We start from the raw sequence: 22,368 nt of genomic DNA, 5'->3' as shown, positions 1-22,368 counted from the left end.
CCTATTGCTTTAGGTGGTAACTTGGAGCAGGTTGGCAGAGTTCTCATCATTTGCCCAGGAGACTGACTGCAGCCAGCTTGGTCCTACAAGCCTAGGGCCAGGTCAGGGGGGGGAAGGGGAGAAAGCGGAGACGCAGTCAGGGCCCTCCAGAAAGCGGAGGCAGTGTGTCTTGTGCTCACAGCACAGTGGAGCACATGCATATAAAATGCAAAATGCACCCAACAGTGATCTGTAGTTTATGCCTTAAATTGTGAACACACAAAAGTCTGTGTTTTTTTTAATAGTAATAACTTCCATTGGGCCTAGAAGGCCTGTGGGACTCCTGAGGCAGCTGATGGAGGCAAAAACTCGGGTAAGGGAGGAGTTTGGTCAGGCCATGGAAAAGGAATACCTGTCAATCCCGAAGAGATTCTGGCAAACCATCCGGTGCCTCGGGAGGGGGAAGCAGTGCTCTGCCAACACTGTTTACAGTGGAGGTGGGGAGCTGATGATCTTGACTGGGGATATTGTCGGGCAGTGGAAGGAATATTCTGAGGATCTCTTTAACCCCGCCAACACGTCTTCCATAAAGTAAGCAGGGGCTGGGGATTTGGAGGCTGATCCATCCATCACCCAAGCCGAGGTCAATGAGGTAGTTCGGCAACTCCTCGGTGGCAAAGCACCGGGGGTGGATGAGATCCGCCCCGAGTACCTCAAGTCTCTGGATGTTGTTGGGCTGTCATGGCTGACACGCCTGTGCGACATCGCATGGCGATCGGGGACAGTACCCCTGGATTGGCAGACTGGGGTGATGGTCCCTCTTTTTAAGAAGGGGGATCGGAGGGTGTATTCCAACTAGAGAGGGATCACACTCCTCAGCCTCCCTGGGAAGGTCTATGCCAGGGTGCTGGAGAGGAGGATCCGGCCGGTGGTCAAACTCTGATCCAGGAGGAACAATGCGGTTTTCGTCCCGGTCATGGAACACCAGACCAGCTTCATACCTTCTCAAGGGTGCTTGAGGGTTCATGGGAGTTTGCCCAACCAGTTCACATGTGTTTTGTGGACTTGGAGAAGGCATTCGACCGGGTCCCTTGCCGACATCCTGTGGGATGTACTCCAGGAGTATGGGGTCCGGGGCCCGTTGCTAAAGGCTATCTGGTCTCTGTACAAATGGAGCAGGAGCTTGGTTCGAATTGCCGGCAGTAAGTCAGACCTGTTCCCAGTGCATGTTGGACTCCGGCAGGGCTGCCCTTTGTCACCGGTTCTGTTAATTATTTTTATGGACAGAATTTCTAGGCTCAGCCAGGGTCCGAAGGGAGTCCAGTTCGGGGACCACAGGATCTCATCTTTGCTTTTTGCAGATTATGTTGTCCTGTTGGCTCCATCGAGCCAGGACGTCCAGCGTGTGCTGGGGTGGTTTGCAACCGAGTGCAACCTGACCCCAGACAAGCAGAAGAAGATGATGGATGGATGGATGGATGGATGGATGGAAGGATGGATGGATGGGTGGGCCTGGAAAATCAGTGTTTATTGACCAATTATTGACCTAGTCAAGGCTGTAATAACCTCATCCCAAATATTCTACTTTGCACCTCCTTTTTGGAAAATATTGTATATTTTGTGTTTTTCCCATTGAAACAAGTCAGGGGTTCTTATGACAAAAAGGGCCTAAAAAAAAAAAAAAAAAAAAAAAAAAAAATATATATATATATATATATATATATATATATATATATGTCAATATATGCATATATATATATGCATATATATATATATATATATATATATATATACATATGTAAATGTATGTATGGTTAGGTCTGAACTTGTTGAAAAGATTTATTGCAGTGAAAATGAAAGAAAAAATTTATATATAAGATTCTTATACAAGGGGCAGCATGGTGGCTGAGTGGTTACCACTGTTGCCTCACTTTTATGAAAGCGACCGTCTTGGTAAGGGTAAAAAGTGTAACTTAATTTTTAAGGTGCCTCAAGGGTTAAAGAAAACACACAAACTGCTGACACTTAGCAACGGTTACTAAGGGGGCTGGGCTCAGCTGCTGGTGACGTTTGTGTTTCAAAATGGCGACGATAAAAACAGAATCGGATCTTGAATACATCGAGAACTACTACAACTTCGACATTAAAGAGGAGAACCAGGACTCGGGTTTCGTCTATCAGGATCACGACAAACATGAAATTAAAGAGGAGAGTCAGGACCCGGATTTTATCGACCGCGATCAATACATCATTGTAAAGAAAGAGGAGAACGAGCACCCGGGTTTTATCGACCACAAGCACTACAGGAGCGAAATAAAGGAAGAAAACCAGGACCCGGATTTCGTCTACCAGGACAACAGATGTGAAGTTAAAGGGGAGCATCAGGACCCGGATTTTGTCGAACTGGATCACTACAACAGTGGATTAAAAGAAGATATGCAGGACCCAGGTTTTGTCTACCACGATCACAACAAAGGCGCAGTTAAAGTTGAGAATCAGGACACGGATTTTACCAAACTGGAAGAGACCGAGAGTGGAGTGGAGAACCAAGATCAAGATTTCATCGACCCACACCACCAAAGAAACTGGCCCCAGTCGTTCTCTGGTACCAGCGGTCAGCAGGTCAGCGTTGAAACTTAATCGATAGAAACGGCTTGTTTATGTATTTTTTCGTGTGTGTTTTTCTGGTTTTACTCAGTTCCGAATAAAACAGCTTAGAAGTAGGTCTGTGCCATTACCCAGCCAGTTTCAGGGGCTAAAGTAGATAATGACTTTGAACAGACGTAGTTCAAAAAATCAAAACTGCATTACTCTCAGACCCTTGGTGCATTGAGATAAACTCTGAACAGTAAAGAGTGCAATGTAAAAAAAAAATACAGGGGGTGGCTGTCAGAGTTGAGCTTCCTGACAGCCTGTGAATGAAGCTGTCCTCCAGTCTGCAAGTCCTGGCCCGAAGACTCCTTAGTCTCCTCCCTGATGGCAGTAGATTTAAGACGGTGTGTGACTGGTGTGTGGGATCGCCTGCAGTGGTGAGGGCTCAGCGAGCGAGATGGGTGTAGATGAGTGTCCTCGAGTAAGGGAAGAGAGACACGGATGATCTTCTCAGCTGTCGTTAGGACCCGAGACTTGGCGTGCATGGATCCTGACAACAGAGATCTCTAGGCAAGGCAAGGCAACTTTATTTATATAGCACAATTCATCCACAGAGTAATTCAAAGTGCTTTACAGAAATAAAAGACAAAAGTTCATATGCAAGAATCAAAATAAGAAACAGCAAATAGTGAAATTACAATTAAAGGAAACTGAGTGCACGTAGATCACTGTCAGTTGCATTATGTTATATGCCACGCTAAAAAGAAAGATTTTTAGCTTGGACTTAAACATTGCCAGAGATGAGGCTTGTCTAACATCATCAGAAAGACTATTCCAGGGTTTAGCTGCATATAATTGAAACGCTGCTTCTCCCTGTTTAGTCCTGACTCTGGGCACGAGCAGAAGGCCTGTCCCTGATGTTCTCAGATTTCGAGATTGTTCATATGGCATCAGCATGTCAGAAATGTAATGTGGTGCTGAGCCATGAAGAGACTTATACACATTATACACAAGCAGTGCTGTTTTAAAGTATATTTTCTGAGAGACAGGAAGCCAGTAGAGATCTGAGAACAGGAGTAATGTGGTTGTACTTCCTAGTTCTAGTCAGGACCCGAGCAGTAGCGTTCTGAATGCACAGCTCTTTTTGAGAGCCCTGTGAACAGGCAGTTACAGTAATCTAACCTGTTAGAGATAAATGCATGGATGAGTTTTTCCAAGTCTGGTTTAGACATGATCCCTTCGATTCTGGCAATGTTTTTGAGATGATAAAATGCTAACGATGTTATTGATTTAATGTGGCTGTTAAAATTCATGTCTGAGTCCATGATTACGCCCCTAGATTTCTAACTTGATTTTTAAATTTTAGAGAAAGAGACTCGAGGTGATTGCTGACATTTTCTCTTTGTTTCTGTGGCCCAAAGATGTTTATTTCAGTCTTGTCACTGTTTATTTGTAGAGTTTTGCATCCACACAGTGACACAATGAATCGACTGGTCCATATTCATCAGCTGTGAGTGAAATGTAAATCTGAGTGTCATCTGTATAGTTATGGTAGGACACATTATTGCAGTGTATTAACTGGCCTAAAGGAAACATGTAAAGATTGAACAAAAGGGGTCCCAAGATGGACCCCTGGGGGACCCAACATGTCAACGCCATTTGGTCTGAGACACAGTTACCAACTTCAATGAAATACTTCCTCTCTTCAAGATAGGACTTAAACCATTTAAGGGCAGTACCAGAGATGCCTATCCAGTCCTCTAACTTTTGTAACAGGATCATATGGTCCACTGTGTCAAAAGCAGCACTTAGATCCAGCAGTACTAAGACAGAGACTCTGCCAGTGTTGGTGTTCAGACGAATGTCATTTGTCACCTTGATGAGGGCAGTTTCAGTACTGTGATGGGGCCTAAAACCTGACTGAAAATCATCAAAACAGTTGTTTAGCATGAGAAAGTCAGTAAGTTGTTGGTAAACAGCTTTTCAAGGATTTTGCCTAAAAACGGCAGGTTTGATATGGGCCGGTAGTTGTTCAGTACCATAGAATCAAGACTGCTCTTCTTCAGGAGAGGCTTGGTGACAGCAATTTTCAGGGCACTTGGAAATGTTCCAGACTGTAATGAGTTATTAACTAATTGAGTGAGTTGTGGTAAAAAACTGTTTAGTACTGATTTCAGAAATCTAGAGGGTAAAACATCAAGGCAACAGGTGGATGAGCTCAGACTGGAGATGGTCTCTTCAACTGTTATGTCATTTCCAGGTGTAAAGTGTGTCAGTTCTACCAAGTGTCTCCTGGATGGCTGCAGAGTTGGTATCTGCCTTGTGCAATGTGCTGTGTGTTTAATACCCTGAATATTGTCATTAAAGAATAATGCAAATTCATTACATTTAGATGCTGAAATTAGTTTCAATGGCAATGGAGACGGAGGGTTTGTTAATCTACTGACTGTATCAAACAGGACACATGAGTTGTTACTGCTGTTGTCGATGTTTTCAGAAAAATACATTTCTCTCTTTCTACGTAGAGTTTCATTGAACACACACATCTGCTTATAAATATCATAATGAATCTGGAGCTTTGATTTACGCCATTTTCGTTCGGCCTTCCGGCCCTCCCTTTTCTGTGCCCTGACCGAGTCATCATTTCTCCACGGTGGCTTTTACCTGTTGCTGATTAATTTATCTTTAACAGGAGCAATCACATCTATGACATTTAGAACACTTGAAGTATATTAATTCAACAAATCTTCAACATGAGAGAAAGTGGTATTTTCAAACCTAATCATCTCCATAAATGGTGTCCTGGTGTTATCAGTTATGTGTCTTTTCTGAACAAGTGTAGGTCCAGTTGCATCTTTGGGAATTATGGACAAATCAAAAAAGACACAAAAATCGTCAGGCAAAGCAACATCAATCACAGTGACATTAGTGTGACCTCTGGTATGGGTCGGCTCACTAACATGCTGACTAAAACCATACGTTTCAAGGAAAATTCTTTGGCATATCTGTCACAGGCCTTATCCACATGAACATTAAAATCACCTGTAATAACCAAACAGTCAAACTCTGTGAGGACAACTGAAAGCATCTCAGTAAATTCATCAATAAAATTTTGACAGCATTGTGGAGGTTTGTAAATGTTTATAAAAAGTACAGAGGGAGATCATTTTTGCTCCATTTTTAAAGATACATACTCAAATGATAAGAACTCCCCAAATGACAGCCTGTGGATGACCATATTATCCCTAAAAAAGGCACAGATGCCACCACCCTTTGTGTTTTCTCGTGTTTCTGATACAAATGTGAATTTACGTGGGGTGGATTCAATAAGAACTGCATTTGCTGTCCTGCCATCTAACCATGTTTCTGTTAAAAACATAAAATCAAGATTGTATGAAGAAATAAAATTATTGATTAAAAATGATTTGTTACATAAAGATCTGACATTGAGCACTGCAAGTTTCAAATTAGTTTGAGTAGGACCTGAAACTGTCTGTATGGCTGTACCCTTCCCTTCTTTTCTCTTCCTCTCCTCTCCCCTCACATGTATATTCCACCATTAAATGTCACTAACCTTGTGCTATCTCTCTCCCCTAGTTTGTGCTCTCTGTATATCGCTGATGTGCAGTTACTAGCCCCATTAACCTGCAGTGTCTATTTGTTGTTTATTGTTGCTGTTCTTTTCTCTCTCATCTATCCACTCACCCCAACCAGTCGAGGCAGATGGCCGCCCAAACTGAGCCAGGTTGTGCTGGAGGTTTTTATTTCCGTTAAAGGGAGTTTTTCCTCTCCACTGTCGCCCAAGTGCTTGCTCATAAGGGATTTATTGGGTTTTTTTGTTTTTGTAAAGTGCCTTGAGACCGTCTATTGTGATTTGGTGCTATACAAATAAAACTGAATTGAATTGAATTTGCTATGCTGGGGAAAAAGTTGATAGAAAGAAATTTTATATCTTTGAGTTTAAGAGCTCTTCAGAGCAGAGGGGGCTTGTGTATGCATTCTTTAATAGTAAATTAGCAGTTCCTGTCTGATTTGGAGTGCAAAGGTCTGGGAGATGATCCTCATCTTAGTCTTTACACTGGGTTGCAGTGTTAAGGCATAAATAAAAACAAGGCCCTTCGAGTTGAGACAATGCAGGTCCTGCTTGGTCAGTCCAAATTTTTTTCCACTCTTTTCTGCTGGTATGCTACACCATTTTGCTTGCTGCCATCTCGCTCCCATTTTAACCCCAACACAGATATTATTTTTATTTTGTGTATGACTTAGTGGAAAAACATACAAACGTCAGTGTAAGTAGTGGTCCAAAAATCCACTCAGAACCCATTGCTAAATCTGACAGGTTTTTATTTGCTTGTTGTTACTTGTTTTGTCTCCATTTCTGTCATTTTTTTGCATTTATGTAATGGGGATATCGGCCAATTATTAAGAAATGTCCTAAGGCATCAATTTGAATTTCTATAGATATGAAAATGTATTAGTCAGTTTTAATGTGTTTTATCATTCATAGACATGTGGTAAATGCCATTTATAGTTTTAGATTTTCCTATCATGTTTCACATCCTCACTCTGTGTCTCTTTTATTTATGAAAACAGGAAAGAAGAAAGGAACTCAAATCTTACTGCTGTCACCACTGCAACAAGACCTTAACAACATCCTATCATTTAAAGATTCACCAACGTATTCACACTGGGCAGAAACCGTTCAGCTGTGACCAGTGTGAAAAAGCCTTCACACGGTCAGACCAGCTGAAATCACATCAGCGTACTCACTCTGGACAGAAGCCGTACAGCTGTGACCAGTGTGGAAAAGCCTTCACACACTTAGACACCCTGAAAAGACATCAGCGTATTCACTCTGGAGAGAAGCCGTACAGTTGTGACCAGTGTGGAAAAGCCTTCACACACTTAGACACCCTGAAAAGGCATCAACATTTTCACTCTGGACAGAAACCATACAGATGTGACCAGTGTGGAAAAGCCTTCGCAGGGTTAGGTGATCTAAAAATACATCAGCGTAGTCACTCTGGACAGAAACCGTACAGCTGTGACCAGTGTGGGAAAGCACTCAGACACTTAGACACCCTGAAAAGACATCAGCGTATTCACACCGGACAGAAACCATACAGATGTGATTACTGTGAAAAAGCCTTTAGAGAGTTAAGCCCCCTGAAAAAGCATGAACGTATTCACACTGGAGAGAAACCATACAGCTGTGACCAGTGTGAAAAAGCCTTTACCCGGTTAGACGTCTTGAAAAGACATCAGCGCATTCACTCTGGAGAGTAAACAACGTGGAAAAAGTTTCATATGTTCAAGTACTCTTAATAGTCCATCAACAAATTCACACCAAGAAAAAACAGTGAAACTGGTTTCTCTATATTAAATAGTCTGAAAACCCACCAGGACATTACACTACTCTGAACAGGACATATACGCAGGTCTAAAAGCATTGAAAAAGTCCAGGATTTTGAGAGTTGATAGCTTCTTGATGATTCCTTGTGGAAACTGCATGAGATAGGTCTAAGACAGGTTTTAGTCTTTACTCCCTGGTTACTTTGACCAAGCAGTGAGGCAACACAAGTGGAGCAACAATCAAATAACAAACATGCATAACAACAGAATTAGATATGTACTAAACAAACTCACCAAAACAATGTCACACAAGAAGATCTATATGCTGGTTTGATCAAACAAAATGAAACATAAGGCAGTAGACATGTGAACAGACTACAATTGAATACAAAGTTAACAAAACTAAACTCAAATATTCCACATTTTATAGCAGTACATGGTACTGTGTGATGAGCAGCCACACCTTTTGTCCAGCAGGAAAGACACCACAATTAGGTAATTCAAAGACAAGGAAAGATTAATACAGTCAACCCAGGAGACAAACTAATAACTTGCTGATATAACCTTATATTATTGTGTGCACTACATTTAACATTATATGATTAAAAGCAAATACAGATGTAAATTAAACAAACTGTAATGTTAAATGACTTCATGCAGTTAACTGCAAATTGAACTTAAACTGTGGGTGTAGTGTCCTGTGATGGCTGTGTCCATCAGACCTACATTATAAGTATTTACTATTTTTGTTAAATTTGATATACTAATTGTTGGTAGTGACTTGTATGTAGAATATTTTTGTGTATATAGTAGTTCTTGCTCTGATTTAAATTATTAATTTATGATGTGGTTATTATGAAATAAGTTGCTTGTTCAAATTGTTGATTGGCTTATGTAGTTTAGTTTATGGATGATGTATTAAAAATTCTATGAAATACTCTAAGGTGGGAAATGCGATGTAAAAATCCCACTCTGGCATGATATTCCTCACTTAATGTAGGTGGATATAAGTAAGTGTGTGAATAAAACCCAGGAAGACATTTCTCTGATCTGTGAGGCTTTATTAACCCTTCAAAAGGCTGTCTGGGCATGACCTGAGTTTTTTTTTTTGTGTCAAATAGTGGTGCATTGTGCTATCATGGAGTGCTGCATTTTTATTCAGAGCTTCAGAAAGCTTTGTTTTCTCCATTACTACAAATCTGCCACTTACTGAAGGTTAGTGTAGTTGCATGTGTACCCGGAGTAAACCCATGCAAGAACGGAGAGAACATGCATCAAAGCTACTAAATGATAAAATAAAAATTCCAGGATTTAAATTCTTTAAATGCCAATTTCATAAGTTATGTCACTGATTTGGGGAAAAAACACAAAATGACTTATTTTCAATATAAAAAGTGATTTTTGTTTTTGTGCAGCATCAGATTTAAGATTTCTTTGACTGCCATTATAATGACATTTTTTTGACTGCACAGCTACGACACTATATAATCATGCAATCTTGATGGTTGGTGGTTTCTTGTTGGGAAGAGGTAAAATTTATGATTTTTACTGTTCACAACTCAGAGAAATTAAGAACATTTTTACTCTCTACTATAATTGAAACACTGCTGACTAGAACCTAGAATAAGTGGTGGCTCTTCAGGAAAAGTATGTTGCCTTTCCCTTTCCCTTTACCATCCCAAGGTACTTGAAGGTCTGCACAGTCTCTATCTCCTGTCCATCAATGCAGACTAACTGGAATGGTGCTTTTGATCTCCTGAAATCAACCACTAGCTCATTGCTCCAGTCAGTTAAGGTCTCCACTCGGTCCCTGTATTTCCTGTCCCGTCCACCGCACACACATGCCACAACAGCCGTATCAGAATACTTCTGATTTGGCAGGACTCTGAGTTATACCTAAAGTCAGATGTGTACATGGTGAACAGAAAAGGAGCAAGAACAGTACCCTGTTAATAATAATCTTCACATAGGAATTAGGCACATCGAGATATGCAACATGTACAGCACCGCATCTTCCACTCCCATGTGTTTCTGATAGGCAAATTGAAGGGGATCAAGATCCCCCTCAACCTGCAGCCTCATGCGACAGACAAGGAGCCAGTCCAAGGTCTTCATGACGTGGAATGTCAAAGCCACCGGTCTACAGTCATTCAGCTCTACCAGCCGCCCTGTTTTGGGCACCCGGTATGAGACAAGAAGTCTTCCACAGAGCCAGGACTTTTTCCATCCAAAGGCTCATATTAAAGAGCCTCTGAAGAGGGACAGCTAGCTGTCCTGCTCAGTTCTTCATAAGTCCCGGACACACTCCATCTGGTCCTGCTGCCTTTCCTGGACGAAGTCTCCTGAGCTCAGCCCCAACCTCTTTCGTTGTTAGAGACAGGAGGAGCTGTTCAGATTGTAACAGAGGGATGGTAGGTAGAGGAGGCAGAGGGATGGTAGGTAGAGGAGGCAGCCCTAGGGCTTAAGGTGGAGAGAGCAGATGCAGAGGTGGAGGGCGCAGCCTCAGAGGTGAAGGTTGACGGAGAAGCTGTAGAGGTTGAGGTAGAGTGAGGAGCTGCAGAGCTGGAGGGAGCAACCACTGCGGTGGTGGTGGAGAGAGTAGCTGCAGAGATGTAGGTGGAAGTAGCCACATTGTCAAACCTGATGTAATACTTCTTCAGTTTGTAGCTAGTGATGGTCTTTACCCCTCTCTACACCCACCTGGTGGTATTGTTCTCCAGCTGTCTTTCCAACTTTTTCGTTTACTCCACCTTAGCCGGCCTCAGTGTCTTTTTGAGCTCCAGTTGTATACTCCTCAGCTTCTCCTTAACCCTGTCCTGGAATTCTTCTGGTTCAGGTTGTCTTTAATGTCACTGGTGATCCATGGTTTATTGCTAGAATAGCACCGTACCATAAATTATGTATGTGTATTAATTTTGTATGACAAAGGAGCTAAAAATTAACTTTCTGCATTTTTTGAAAAACTATGTCTAGGAGTATACAAAAGGTGCAAAATAGCATAATACAACCAAGTGACTTTATGAATGTTTAGAACTTTAAAACATAGTTTTGTTGATTTGTATATAAAAAAAATCTACTAAATTACTCGTAACAAATGATTTTATTCTAAAAACTGAAAAAACACCCAATACAGCTATATTATAGAATATAAAAACTTTGAAAAGCTTTGAAAAACCAAAAAAATCAATTCACAAAATTACACAAAGCAACTGTTTCCTGTCTAAAACAAAACTATAAATTTGCACAAATCCACAGAAATTTTACAGGCTGTTCTTACTGTGCCAGTCATTGAAGCAGTCTCTTTTAGCCACAAAGCAGAGAGGCACTTCACAGGAGGTACAAATGACAGGTGTCTTTTGGTGACAGTGCCTGCACTTTCGTCTGCCATTTGTGCTGTCCCCCTTGATGTATGCAGGTTTGTGTGTCATTGAAGAGGGTGCTGATGTGGATGGTGCCGCATCAAACGAGGATGCTGAAGTGGATGATGCTGCATCAGAAGACAATGCTGATGCGGATAGTACTGTATCAGAAGAGCAGGCTGATGTAGATGGTACTGCATCAGATGTGGATTCTGATGTAGATGATGCTGCATGAGATGAGGATGATGATGTGGACTGACACTCTGCCAGTTGTAACACCAGGGCCTCTCTGAAAGCTTCTTGTGTCAGAGGTTTCTGTTGCTTTGCCTTGGCCATGTGACAGTGCAGTATGTAAGCATTTACAACTGCAATGTCCAGGAAGTGAAAAAAGAAAGTCTTATACCACTTCTGTGTTTTATGGAAGATGTTGTAGTAACTCATCAGAGCATCGGGACTGTCCATTGCCCCCATGCTCCTGAAAGGACACAAAGAGGCAAAAGTTATATTTGAACTTAATTCAGAAATATAGATATAGATAAATATGCAATACAATTGGGATAAAAGTGCAAACAAATCAAAGTGAATAAACATATAATAACATACGTGTTGTAGTCCTTCACAGCAGCTGGTACAGGGACGCTCACCGTTGACCACTGGTTGTTGTTACCCTTGACTCGTCTCTGAACTGTGTCCCCCTCAAAGGCTTTGTGCATTGTGGAGCACATAATCACCTCCCGTGTGTCCATCCATCTAACAAAAAGCACCTCATCCTCCCTGATCCAGTGTATTGTCCCCCTGGGAGCATTCATTGTCGTGGTGTTCCCTAGAGTCTTTGGAAATCCAATCCTTTTAGGACAAATCATACCACAGGCCAAGATCTTTTTTTGGAGAAGGTCCTGGAAGAGTGTCGGGCTGGTGTAAAGATTGTCAACAAACAATCTGTAGCCAGTCCCCAACACCTTCAGCTCTAGCAGCTTCATTATTGACTCATAACTGTGTCCTTTGCCATTATCCACCACCGCCTTCCCTTCGTACACTAAAAAGTTCCATGTATAGCCAGATGACGAGTCAGCCAAAACAAACAGTTTGTACCCCCACTTTGTTGGTTCATCTTTTATATGTTTCAATCCACTTCTGGCATTTGACCACACTGTACGCTCATCTACGGCAATACTCTGGAACGGGTGAAAATTGCTTTTGCATGCTTCCACTATCTGATGATATAATGGCTTGATTTTACATAGACGGTCATATGCTGGTGTGCCTTTCTTCTTGTCATTCTCAGCATCTAGCTTAGGATCACTGAGATGCAAACAAGACAAAATCCTCAGAAACTTCCTCTTTGACATGATTTGACAAGGCAGTGGGAGGGAATATAGTCTTGAGCTCCTCCAATAGTCTGTGATCCTGGAAAACCTCACAAAGCCCATGTAAATAACAAGTGCCAGGAAAGAGTAAAGGTCATCCAGAGTAATTTCTTCCCATGGCTTCTGACCTTCTTGCTGCTTCAAAGATCCATAAGAATTTGTATTAGCAAGGATTGTCTGCAGCACAGTTGAAGTGAAAAATAGTTGAAACAGCTCCAGTGGGATATAGGTGGATGTGGGTATTAGCTGGGGACCTGGTGTTCTTGCAGGTCGGAATGAGACCCTTGGTGGATCAACATCAGCTTCACTCATATCATGCCATCCATCTGCAGTACTGCTGGTAGTTGGTTCTTTGCTGTCTGGTGCTTTTCGCTTACTCCTTCCTATTGTTAATATCCCTTTCCTTCTGCTCGGTGTGGAACCAGTAGTTGAGGTTGTCTCTGAATGCCCTGATGATGGGGTGGGGGCGCCATCCAATCTCTGACGCTTTTCTCTGGAAAATTCTGCTTCTAACTCGCTGTCGTCTGAGCTCTGAACACTGTCAAGTGCACATAACAAGAGACTGAAAATTACATATACAGTAAATGCATAAGTAACTGTATTTGTAGATATCTGACAGTCTTGAAGTTTGAGTCAATATCTCACTATCAACACAATAGGACTGCATCTGTGAAAACCAGGGCTGGTTACATAATCATTATGAATTAGTTGTGTAGCAATAACAGCTTTCATAATTATCAAAAAATGATCACGCTAACATACCGTATTTTCCAGACTATAAGTTGCACGAGCGTATGAATCGCTTTTAGAAAGAACAGCTCTGTTGAACAACAACAACAACAATGAAAAGAAAAAACAAACAAAAGTCACTTTGTTGTACAAGTAACATTAAACAACTGCGCCAACATCGAAGAGGTGGTCGTTGTGTCCTCTCAAGTTGCCTGAATGCTTCATTCACTCCAAACTTTGTTTCAGCTACCATACTTCATTACCTGCAGCGTGATGTAGTGCTTTCTTTTGGGTGGCATTTAGACTTGTGTTACACTTGTTAGAGTTTAGTGTGAACATGTGCATTTTTAATTTTTCAGTGGTATAATTTTGAATTGAGTCAAGAGTGCCATCTAACACTAGTGACTAAACAAAATTACTGTAAATATGCACATATTTCACTTCATTGTATAAATCACAGGACAAGCCAGTTGAGTAAAAAAAGTGCAACTTACAGTCCAAAAAATATGGTAAATAAAAGCAAAGACATTCAGGAACTTACAAATCTAAAACAGGATCTAATCCTTCTTCATAATATTCCTCAGCCAGAGAGTCCACGCTGTCACTGACGCTGACGCAGTCGCTGATGCTGTCGCTGTCGCTAGAATCTTCTCTCAGTGGATTGTCCTCATCATTTGAATGGCAAATGTCATTCAAAACGTTCTCTATACAAGTGAGATGTTTTAATGTAAATGCCTTTATCCAGTTTTGAAAGAAAATCTGACTCCTCTCTTTCCAAAAAACAGCTGCTCCTTTGTACTCTAGTCTGTCCTCTGTGTAGAACTTCCTCAAAAATGCTGACATTATACATTTTTACAATCCTAAAGCACACTTCATTGACTAAAATGTGTGTCAGTCATCATTGACAAGTCATGTGAGTGGCTGGTTCTAGACATATGAGAAGTGTATCAGAGACAGAATGAATCTAGCCTTAACATTGGTGCCTGATTGGTTTCATGGCTTAAAGATTGCACAGGCCTTAACATAGATGCTTGAGTTGCATCTTGTTTTTTTGTTTTTCAGGACACTGCTGAAATGAAACCTACTAAATGTTAGTGGGACAAAAACGATAAAAACAAGCAGAGAGCAAACCAAACTAAAAGTTGTTAGTGGGTACTGAAAGAAAACAACAATAATTTATGGGTTTTTCCCTAAGGATATAGATAAAAGACCTGATTAGTCAACAAACCTTCACTACGTATATGAGCCTGGAGAGTCCTCAAAGACAGTTGTGTACCAACTTTCCTCACTGGCCGGACCGTTTGGCATGCCACCTCCCTTGTTTGCTGTGTTTGTGATGTGCTTGCCTGTTTAGACGAAAGAGATGGTGTTTAGTTAACCAATTAGTGAAATGTGGGAACACAGCAGCAACTTCTTTTAAAATAAGAACTTTTCCCCCTTTTGTAAGTATTTTTATATAATGTCGAAATGTATCACTCCTGCAAACAATTTCACTGAATTACTATAGTGTAGCTATGCTGAGCAAACCAACAAATATACTTTGCTAATAAAGCAGATGGAATTACCACACAAAATGTTGATAATTCTTTCAACTATCCTCTAAAGCAAACAGCAAACCTGTCTTGTTTCAGCGTAAATATGAGGCTATGGGTAGATATGTGTGCAGGAAGCACTACCTAATTCTAACCTCACAAATAAACAATAATAATAAAAAAGGCAGGGTTTGCACAAACAAATTCTAAACCAGTTGGTCAACTAACCTAAATATTAATGAATAACCTGTATAATATTTAGTAAAGTAAACTGGCATGGTTGTGTTGGCTAAGTTTTGAAACTCCCGAGTTGTATGATGGTCACAGTTTCTCAGATGTAGTAAAGTATATGTAGCCTAAATCTGGAATAAACAGGCGATGCAATTTGTTTTACTCTACTAACTGAATGAGTAGATTTTCAGTTCTGATTGCTTGATGGCCCTAAATGTGAGTATCCCCACAGTAAACACAGTTCCCCAAGAGGAAAACATTTAAAGACAATCCATCTATTTCCAAAATATGCAGAATTCATAGGGTTTTGAGCAGGGGTGGACACTGTGGGCCACAGCCCTGCTCGTTTTACAACTATCGCTGTCATGCAATGCTGATTAACTGGGTCAAGTGTGTTCTGCCAATCAGAAGCTGCAAGGTACCAATTCATTTGGTCTTCCCCCACTTCCAACCTCATCTGAGATGTTCTCTTCCAGCTTCTCGTTGGCTAAACACACCTGAGGCTGTTGCCAGAGCCAGCGATACAGACTGGTCACAACCAGAGATGCTTCTCACAGCAAAAATATAAAGATAACAATGCACAACTTCAAAGCACAGTAAAGGCTTTAATTAAAAACACAAAGATAACATTAATAAAGCCTGGTTCATACATAGCCATGAAGGTAAAAGTAAAAATCTTTGTTTTCTCGCCAGTTCTGACTCGACCTGTTGCAAACCCCTTAACATAAAGGAATCACTTTGCACATCGCATCCAACCAATGACTGTACGAAGGCGTGAACACAGCAGGTTTGAATCCATATAGGAAGTAGTTCTTTGCTCCATCAAGCCCTGGCTCCCATTGAAAAATCAGTTGGAATTACTAATGCCCCTTTTCCATTATACAGTTTTAGCACTACTCGGCTCTACTACACTCCAATCAACTCGATTTAGGGCATTTTCCATTACAGCTGAGTAGCTACCACACAGCGCTGCTGTGACGCCACCAAGCACGGTCGCCTTTAGGTTTTGCCTTTACACAGGTTATATTTTGCAGTTTAGCAAGTCAGTGGGATTTTATTAACGTTGGTTAGTAAAGCAATGAATCCGGAGGCTGTTGAGATTATTCTCTTCATGTAAACAGAGGAACCAACGGTCAGTTCAAGTCGGTTATCTTTTAGTCTCTGAAACTGTCTGGGTTGTGGCACAGATCTACTTCTGAACCGTTTCATTCATAACTGAGTATAACCTGGAAAAATACACAGTCGGAAGTAAATAAGCACAAAGCGTGGTCCAGATGTTTTCAGGTTTGACGTAAAACCGGAATACACGCATTGTACAGGGACCATCGCGTCTGGTCCTCGTGTCTCTAACTTTCCTTAAGAAGTCCTGAACGACTGACCTGTTGATCGCTGGGAGAAGCGGACGAGAAGAGGCGAACTGAGTCGATGAAATTTCGGTCATGGTTCTCCTCCTTTATTTCGCTCTTGTGTTCGTTCAGTTCGGTGAAATGTTGGTCCTGATTCTCATTCATTTCAGGTTTGTTGTGATCCTGGTGTACGATACGTGGATCCCGGATCTCCTCCTTTATCCCGCTCTTGAAGTGGCTTTGGTCGGTAAAATCCGGGTCCTGACTCTCCTCTTTAATTTCATGTTTGAAGTGGTCCTGGTAGACAAAACCTGGGACCTGGTTCTCCTCTTTAATCTCGGTTTTGTAGCAGTTATCGCTGTATTCATACTGTGATTCTCTTTTTATCGCCGCCATTTTGAATCGCAAAGATCACCGGCGGCATTCTTCTTCTTCTTCTTCTTCTTCTTCTTGTTTTATATATTGGCGGGTCGCAACCGGCTTTTGAAGGTGCATACCGCCACCTACTGAGCGAGTACTGCATGTTACGGTCTATGCATTATAACACAGTCATATGAGAGGAAATAAATAACTGCTGTACATTATTTGTAACACCACACACCTCACATTTGTGTTTGCCAACAATCCAGCTGTGAATACACCACCTCCTCTCTCCTGCACCTCCCTTGAAATGCCATCATACTGACCGACTGCTGGATACTGTACGAGTGTCTCCCTCTGTTGTCTGCATCCCACCTTGCCTTAAGGTTCCCGAGACTAACATTAAATCTAAACATGAGTCTGTGTTCCTTGCAACATCTCTTCTGGTAGTTCTGCCACCATATAAAGATACTAGAGATGAGCTCCATGAGCTCTTCTACTCAGTGTATCATCTTATAGATGTGATGTAAACTGGCAGTAAAAAAGTGTGGTTTTAGCCATGTTTCTTGTATACATGTAACCTTAGGGGTATCCTCCATATCTGCTTTTACTTTTTGAATTTTTGACCATTTCTGAAATACCACTATCAGTCTGTGACATCCTCTCATGGCTAACTACATTCAGCATTTCATGAATAATCTCTGCCATTACTTCTTTAATTCAAAGGAGTTCTATTGCTGCTTCTACTACTGTTTTGATTCTGTCACTTTTTCTCTTTTGTTGCATTGCTACATTAACTGTTTTGCAAATGAAGGCAACAAAGTTGGTTTTGTTCACTATCAATGTGTCTTTATCGATTTATTATATATTTAATAGAAAGATGATGGATTACAGGTTATCGACAGGTTATCAGTGTGGAAAAGGTGCAGACCTGATATGCACACTATAGGACTCACATGATTTGTAGTCAGTTTGTGTTTTCTTGTGGTTTGGTGCCTGTTTTGTGTCCTTCTTTAGCCATTTTGTGCCTTTTTTTAAAAATATATTTTGGTTATCATTGTACAACATTTGGTTTGTTTGCATGTACAGACATGTAAAGGCCCCTATATCTGCTGCATTTGTAGGATGAAGATTTGTAGTCAGTTTCTCTTCTTGTAGTTGTTTTGTTGTTGGTTTGTTTTTTCCATTTTGTGACCATTTTGACTTGTTTTGCATCTCTTTACAGTTACTTAGGAGCTATATCTACTTCTTTTGAATTTTTTTAAATATATATATAAATATATATATATTGGTCATCATTCTACAGCTTTTTATTTACTTTTTTACATAATTCAGAGTATTTCTGTTTTAGTGATTTTGTATCTGTCGCTACTTTGCATATATTTTCACTGCAATTTTGCAATTGTTTGTTAGTATTAGTTGTTAAAATAGGTTAAAGTCCCTTCACGATTCTCCTCTAGGGTACATGAACCCTCGGGCCTCTGGGCCTGTGCCCACTAGGCCCTTTCAGCAGTTTATCCATGAGTAGATATTACCAAACTGTGTTTCTGCCCCAGTTCCACTGCCTTTACCTGAGTTCCAGGCTTTGGCATTGACAGAGATGTGGGTTATGTGTTAGAAGCTAAAAGCTTAAGCTGTCCAGCTTTCACTCCCTTGGGAAATTGTTAGGGAAATTGTTAACAAAAAGACTGAGGACAAACTTCAAAGTTTAAGTCATTTTTACTTATACAAGGAGTTAACTGTCACGGAGCACACTAAGTACAGAGTGAGGAGTCACTGGACCAGACATTTTTATAGTATGCATTTTATAACCAGAATTTATAACCAGAGGAGTACACTCTTCTTGAGGTGAGATCACTTTTAATCTATCAGATTAAAATAAAACCCACAATAGGTTAAAGAGCAGTCAACCATCTTCCAGATTAAGATAAGAGACAGAACTCTGGTCATCCATCTTTAAGACAAGGGACTTAACTGGGGTTAAAATATGGTCAACCACCCTGCCTTTGTGAACTGTTCTTTTTTCAAAGCCAGCTAGCCTAGTCCCGTTAGCAGGTGTGGAGCCACCGAGCTCAGGCTCAGATTCTGTTAGTGGTCTAAGGACAGCTCCAGAGCAGCCCGGAGAATTAGCCTGGGTCTCGGTCCGACGGAAACACACTCCTCACACATTCATTCAGTTTATTTTGAATGTCACTAACCTTGTGCTCTCTCTCTCTCTCTCTCTCTGTACCTTCTGTAGGTGTCCCTGGTCCTGGAGCTGTATATTGTGGAGTTTTTCCTCTCCACTGTCGCCAAGTGCTGCTCATAAGGGATTTGTTGGGTTTTTTTGTTTTTGTAAAGTGTCTTGAGATGATTGAATTGTGATTTGGTGCTATACAAATAAAACTGAATTGAATTGAATTCTCCTTAAAAATGAAAATAGTAAAATCTTTTATCAAATGTTACAGTGTATCTTGACTATATGATATGAAGCCTATTGTTTGTATTTAACCAGACTCCTCAAATAATGTTTTTCCACTTTTGCATAGTTCGGTGGTCTGATTGGCAGCTTGCTGACAACAATTGAGGCTGAATCAGCTGATCTTTAATGTAAATTTTAAAATAAAAAGCTTGATATGGAGAGATATACCTGCATCCTCTCTGAAACATTAATAAAATATGAAAGACAAAACTCCATGGACAGTAATATATCTGTTTCAACACCTCTGCACAACATATGCACCTGCAGCAGCTGTTACCAGGTATGCCATGAACGAGTTGCGTCCATTTTGATGATTTAGCTTCAGTCCCTAGTGAACAAATCTGGCAACTTCTAAAAGAAAGGACCTTTGATAAGCACGTCAAACATAAACCTGCTGCCAAAATCTATGTTTCAAGTTTAAACGTTTTGTTTATCCAAGTAGAAACACAACTAGTTATGTTACCTTAGAAAGATTAAGGTTAATTTTTATAGAAAGTTGTCAAAAGCAGCTTGCTTAAAATGTTTTTAATATTTATATTATCTTAGTGATTTTATTTCACTGTATATTTGCTATGCAGTTTGTTTTTTGCAGCAAAACGTCTGTTAGGAGTTGGTGGTGTGTAGCAGAGTGAGGTAGGACCCAAATGCAGAACACAAAAAGTTTATTTTCTACCTCCTGGGAGCACCAGGGTACAGAAAAAGAAACACAAAGAAGAACTGAATGTAACGGGAACAGAGAATAGCTGAATGAAACGGTAGCACACACTACATATACACAACATACGTACACAAAACATTTGCACGCAACCTATGTAATACCTCCACAAACACAAAGGGAAGCACCTAAATAGAGGGGAGAACAAAAGGCAATTGACCAAAGGTGAAACAAATTAGGTTAGATTAGTGTGTGAAGCTGCCATGGACCAATGCAGGGGAAAAAGGAAGTCTTTTCAGTTTAAAGGTCCCCGGCAGGAAGTCCCAAAGGGGAATCATGACAATTTCAATATCATAGTACTTTCAATATTGTCAGTTTTCCCACTTTTCCAGTGATTTACATTTCAAATCATTTTTTGAAAATTCCAAAACTATGAGTGAAATGTGGCACTGTTTTTTAAATAATAAAATAAAATAAAGAAAACCGTTTGTTTCCACTGATCCTTCATTTCACCGATCTCCTACAATTTCTCGAATTTTTAAGGAGTCATATCACCATTTCTGACATTTGGTAATTTAGCTTTGAAACTTATTTAGCATACAATGGGTGTTTTCAGCATTAATTTTATCCAGAAGTTAAAAGCTAAACTCTTAAGTTAGCACATACATCATGTACTTCATGAACCGGAGTCTGCTACAAGCCAAATTTCTGAAAAGCATATTGAAGTATAAAAAAACTTTAGTGCAGAACCTCACAGTCTTCTTTCTTTTAAAAAGAAAGATTCTAGCATTTACTCCACAACACAGCAACATTTCATTCTTCAGTCCCAGATGGAGAAATTTATTTGACCTTTTGTTTGATGTGAAATTCAGTCTCCATGCTCACAATAATGTATTATTGTCACACCTCAGAACTGTTCAGTAAGACCAGACTCTTCATCTTATTGAGGCTGAGGGGTTTCAGTTTGTTTTTCGTGATTTAAAGGCTCCATCTGTGTCATTCTAACTTTGTTATTCCTGTAAAACAAATAAAATAAAATTCACTTTGAACATAAAAAGTCAGACCCGAAATAGCATCTCAGTTATTCTTCTTCAGTATGCTGGCTTCTTCAGTGCAAAACAAACTATTGTGATCCCGATTCTGTCATTTCAGTTTGTCCATTTTTGTCTTTTTATTGTCATTTTAGTGGATTTGTTAAATTCATTCATTCATTCATTATCTATAGCTGCTTATTCCTTAACCAGGGTCCCAGGGACCTGCTGGAGCCTATCCCAGCTCTCTTTGGGTGAAAGGCAGGGGTCCACCCTGGACAGGTCCCCAGTCCATCACAGGGCCACATAGAGACAAACAACCTCACACACTCACACTCACTCCTATGGGCAATTTAGAGTCACCAATCAACCTGACATACATGTTTTTGGACTGTGGGAGGAAACCAGAGTACCTGGAGAAAACCCACACAAGCACAGGGAGAACATGCAAACTCCACACAGAAAGGGTATTGATTATAAACTTAGAAATGTAAATTAGATGAGTTGTAACTTTATGATAACAGTTTTTTCCTTTAACATATTGAATTATTTATTGTAGTTTAAACAGTTCAGCTGTGCATTTCTGGCATTTACTGATCTGAGTCCAAAAAACTGTCATCTGTATGGCATACTGTATAATATTAACACTATGATCATTAATGTTATATCATATTATCACTATGAGTACACACAACATACAAGAAAGTTATTTAAAAATGTAGGCAGAATGTCATTTTACCTTTTTATCTTACACAGAGCAGTATCAGACCTACTGCTATTGCTGCTAAGACCACGATGGCTTGATTCAATGCACCTTTAATGGCTTCGACACTGTCTGAAATAGAAGAAGTGTCAGTTAGTGTTGGGAACTGACAGTGAATATTGTTCTTTGTTTTTCTAAACACATTTTCTCAGTTTAGCATTAAAATCATCTGGATTACCACAGCTGTCCTCAGCATGAACTCTAAACTCATCTTGAGCTGACTCGTTACTGTAAGATCTGACCATAATTAAACAAAGGCTCAGTTGGACACGAAAGGCAACATGTAGAAGAAACAACCTCCATAATTTAGATTTTTTTTTTTAGACTTTTTCCTTCCACGTCTTTTTCCTTTGTTTCAGGGAAAGAAGCAGAAGAATTTAGGTCATAAAAGAGTGTTTTCAAATATGCAGAAGAGAAGTGACACTTTAAAATAGAGTTTAAGCTAATTTTCCTTCAATACATTTGTTTGAATAAACTTGTGTAACGTCAATATTTCAGCAGGTGCTGAATCAATATACCCAGGCTGCATGTTAATGCTACATTTGACATGTTGGGGATGATGAAAATTAATATTTGGGATGTTGTGTATTTTTTGACTTCAGATTGTTCCT

The 22,368-nt window shown here is 40.3% G+C and overlaps 2 protein-coding genes across 3 annotated transcripts; one reads left to right on the top strand and one right to left on the bottom strand.

Moving 5' to 3' along the window:
* The first annotated feature begins 2,061 nt into the window (after nucleotides 1–2,061).
* Nucleotides 2,062–8,673, top strand: LOC113121555 (zinc finger protein 583-like). Its single transcript, XM_026292170.2, has 2 exons — nucleotides 2,062–2,601; nucleotides 7,165–8,673. Exons 1-2 carry the CDS (start codon nucleotides 2,062–2,064, stop codon nucleotides 7,855–7,857), a joined length of 1,233 nt encoding a protein of 410 aa, XP_026147955.1. The 3' UTR covers nucleotides 7,858–8,673.
* A 2,335-nt stretch (nucleotides 8,674–11,008) lies between these two features.
* LOC113121551 (piggyBac transposable element-derived protein 4-like) lies at nucleotides 11,009–16,929 on the bottom strand. 2 transcript variants are annotated; one of them, XM_026292165.2, is made up of 5 exons: nucleotides 16,521–16,929; nucleotides 14,607–14,724; nucleotides 13,920–14,082; nucleotides 11,886–13,187; nucleotides 11,009–11,757 (listed from the first exon to the last, which is right to left on the bottom strand). In XM_026292165.2, the coding sequence occupies exons 1-5, from the start codon at nucleotides 16,881–16,883 to the stop codon at nucleotides 11,184–11,186; spliced, it is 2,520 nt and encodes an 839-aa protein (XP_026147950.1). In that variant the 5' UTR covers nucleotides 16,884–16,929; the 3' UTR covers nucleotides 11,009–11,183. The 2 variants fall into 2 exon arrangements, with proteins under 2 accessions (XP_026147950.1, XP_026147951.1); XM_026292166.2 differs by lacking the exon at nucleotides 13,920–14,082 and adding an exon at nucleotides 13,412–13,469.
* Between the last annotated feature and the right edge of the window lie 5,439 nt (nucleotides 16,930–22,368).

This window comes from Mastacembelus armatus, chromosome 20 (genome assembly GCF_900324485.2).
Source record: "Mastacembelus armatus chromosome 20, fMasArm1.2, whole genome shotgun sequence".
Classification (NCBI taxonomy): Eukaryota; Metazoa; Chordata; class Actinopteri; order Synbranchiformes; family Mastacembelidae; genus Mastacembelus; species Mastacembelus armatus.
The sequence above is the reverse complement of the archived record's forward strand: the minus strand, read 5'-3'. Positions and strand labels throughout refer to the sequence as shown.